This window comes from Oryx dammah, unplaced genomic scaffold (assembly GCF_014754425.2).
Source record: "Oryx dammah isolate SB20612 unplaced genomic scaffold, SCBI_Odam_1.1 HiC_scaffold_18, whole genome shotgun sequence".
NCBI lineage: Eukaryota > Metazoa > Chordata > Mammalia > Artiodactyla > Bovidae > Oryx > Oryx dammah.
Genome location: NW_024070202.1, coordinates 118,461,571 through 118,464,018, shown reverse-complemented (window position 1 = coordinate 118,464,018; position 2,448 = coordinate 118,461,571). Strand labels below are relative to the sequence as shown.

The 2,448-nt window shown below is 66.9% G+C and overlaps 1 protein-coding gene across 9 annotated transcripts in view; it reads right to left on the bottom strand.

Moving 5' to 3' along the window:
* Positions 1 to 670: 670 nt before the first annotated feature.
* Positions 671 to 2,448, bottom strand: part of DNAJB6 (DnaJ heat shock protein family (Hsp40) member B6) — a 51,936-nt gene continuing 50,158 nt past the window's right edge. For all 9 annotated transcript variants that reach the window (XM_040260537.1, XM_040260534.1, XM_040260542.1 and 6 more), the window contains exon 10: positions 671 to 1,700. In XM_040260537.1, the coding sequence (XP_040116471.1) occupies positions 1,618 to 1,700 (83 nt within the window). In that variant the 3' untranslated portion in view covers positions 671 to 1,617. The remainder of the gene's footprint in view (positions 1,701 to 2,448) is intronic.

The following is a 2,448-nucleotide window of genomic DNA, read 5'->3' as shown; positions in this document are numbered from 1 at the left end:
CGGGAACGGGTCCTGGTTCCATGCTGCCCCAACTGAGGACGGCACACCGGCCGGACGGTGCCTCTCCTGTGAAAGTGCACCGCTTTCAAAACGAACGTTTCCAAGGGGCGGTGCCTGGGAGGCCTCCTGGGGGTGAGCCCAGCCCCCTCCCGTGCCCCTGCCTCCGCGCGGGCGGCTGACTCCGCCCCGCCGTCCTGGGAGGCGGGACCGCGGGGACCTGGCCTCCGGGCGCCGCCCTGCTCGCGAACCGCAGGGCCGCGTGGAGACGCACGTGGGGCCGCGGCGGCTGGCTGACGCCTCACAGATGACCGCCTCGTCCTGGGTCCCCGCAGCAGGACGCTCCGGGGTGTGGCCCGCTGAGCTGGACCCCAGTCAGAGGCCGAGAGGGGGGTGGTCCTCACGGGGGCAACTCCGAGCCGTGTCCCCCTCCCTCGGCCCGGGACGCAACCGCGGTCCACCGGGACCGACTCCTACCGCCCGCGACTGTCCGGCTTCCCGCGCGTCGGCAAGGCCGCTGTCTCACCGTCTTGTGCTCGGTGGGGACGTCTCCCCCTGCGGTCACACATGTCAGGGCCTAGACCCCAAAACCTCACTGGATCCCTCATGACAGATGACGGAGAAGAGTTGCTCTGTTTACTCCTAACTGGGGTCCACAAACCACGTCGAGTGATGTCAGTCAGTAACGCTTACAGTTTATTCACGTGGGTAGCACTTAAAATCCGTTATGCTTTCATGGTTACATTTTCCACACTAAGCATCAAACACCGTCCACTCTACCCCCCAAGGGCCCTGCACGACCTCCCTCCACGGTCACCCGAAAACCACACGCGTCACACTTGCTCCTGGTGCCCGCGCTCACGGAGCCGGCCCGCACACCCGGGCCCCTGGGCAAGGGCCGCTGGCCTGTGAAAGCTTCTCACGGAGCCCTCGGCGCCCGGGGGGGAGGGCGAGGGGCCACTGTTGAGGAAGGCTCTGCCAGGGCGGCTGCAAAAAGCTGGGGACCCCCGCCTGAGGCGGGGAGCTCTTTGGAGGAGCGGGGCCGAAGCTCTAGCTCTCAGCTCAGCTCAGCGCACGTGCTCAGGACGCAATGAGCCCAGACCCACACTAAGAATCGGAGGTGGCCCCGCGGGACAGAAGCTTGTAGACTCCCGCCTTCCTGCCGGGAGAACAGCTCCGGGTCCAGGAGATGGGCGAGCTGAGGTGGAACGCGGACTGCTTGCAGAGGACGGGGATGAAAGCCGTCAACCTGAGGGCGACTGCAGCCCTCGAATGGCCAGGTCGCCTGGGGAAGGTCTGGCTCCCTGAAGCTCCGGGAGGGGTCGCCCAGCGTCGGAGGTCACTTCACACCGCCCTGCGCTTAAACGGAGCCTAGATTCACACACGTGGCGGCAGGAGGAGAGGGCCTGGCAGAGCCTGCACACACGCCCGGGCCACGCACGGCCGAGGCGGCAGGACCCCGCGTGTGTGCCGGGCAGCAGGGGGCCGTGGCCGCCGGAGGGGACGTGCGGGCGTGGCGGGAGGGGCAGGGGCAGCCGGCGGCTCCGCCCCCCACCCCCGGCCCCGTGCACCCCCCGCAGGAGGCGGGCCACGCGCGAGTGCACTCGGCTGCGCAGCCGTCTAGAGGGGGCCCTTGGTCGACTTCTTCTTCTTCGACTCCTCTCTGTACTTCGGCTTCTTCCTCTTGCCGCCTTCTTTGAATCCTAAGGAGACAGGCTTGTGAGACGCTGCAGGCGGCAGTGCGTAGCTCTCAACATCCCCTCCCCGGCTGACACACCACAGGGCAAACGCCACCTGCTCCGTATAGGAGGCCCAACAGAAACACGAGCTGACTCAATGCCTGGCGATGAAAGCCTCTCATACCAGCACCCCGGGTCCCAGAGGCCGAGTGCCCGCCCGCCGGGAGCGCACTGCCCCACGCCCGGCCCCACAACCCGCCCCGAAGCACCCAGGGGTCCCTCTGCAGGCAGAAGCCCAGCAATGACCATGTCCCACCTTCGTGCCTGCCCGAGGCTGGGGAGAAGGACGAGGGCCCAAACCACTCGCCTTCTGGAGTTCTACCTGGAGCCAGGCACCCAGGGCCGCTCTGCACAAATGGCTCAGGGCCTGTGTGCGCGTCCACACGGATGCAGGGAGAAGAGATCACTGTGACGTCCTGCCCAGAACCAGACCAGGGCCACTGTGGATCCGTGAGTCAGCACACGTGACCCCAAGCCTGAGAAGGCCCCCTAAGCGGCCCCAGGTTTCATATTACGCAGCAGGTGCATCTCAGAGCGAAACCACTGGGGCCCCAGTCTGTTCAAAGGCCCTGCACCCACTCAGGGACCCCTTCTCAGAACCAACACCCAGTGGGCAGGGCGCTCAGGGACCCCTTCTCAGAACCAACATCTGGTGGGCAACACCCGGGACCCCCTTCTCAGAACCAACACCCAGTGGGCGGGCCCACTCGGG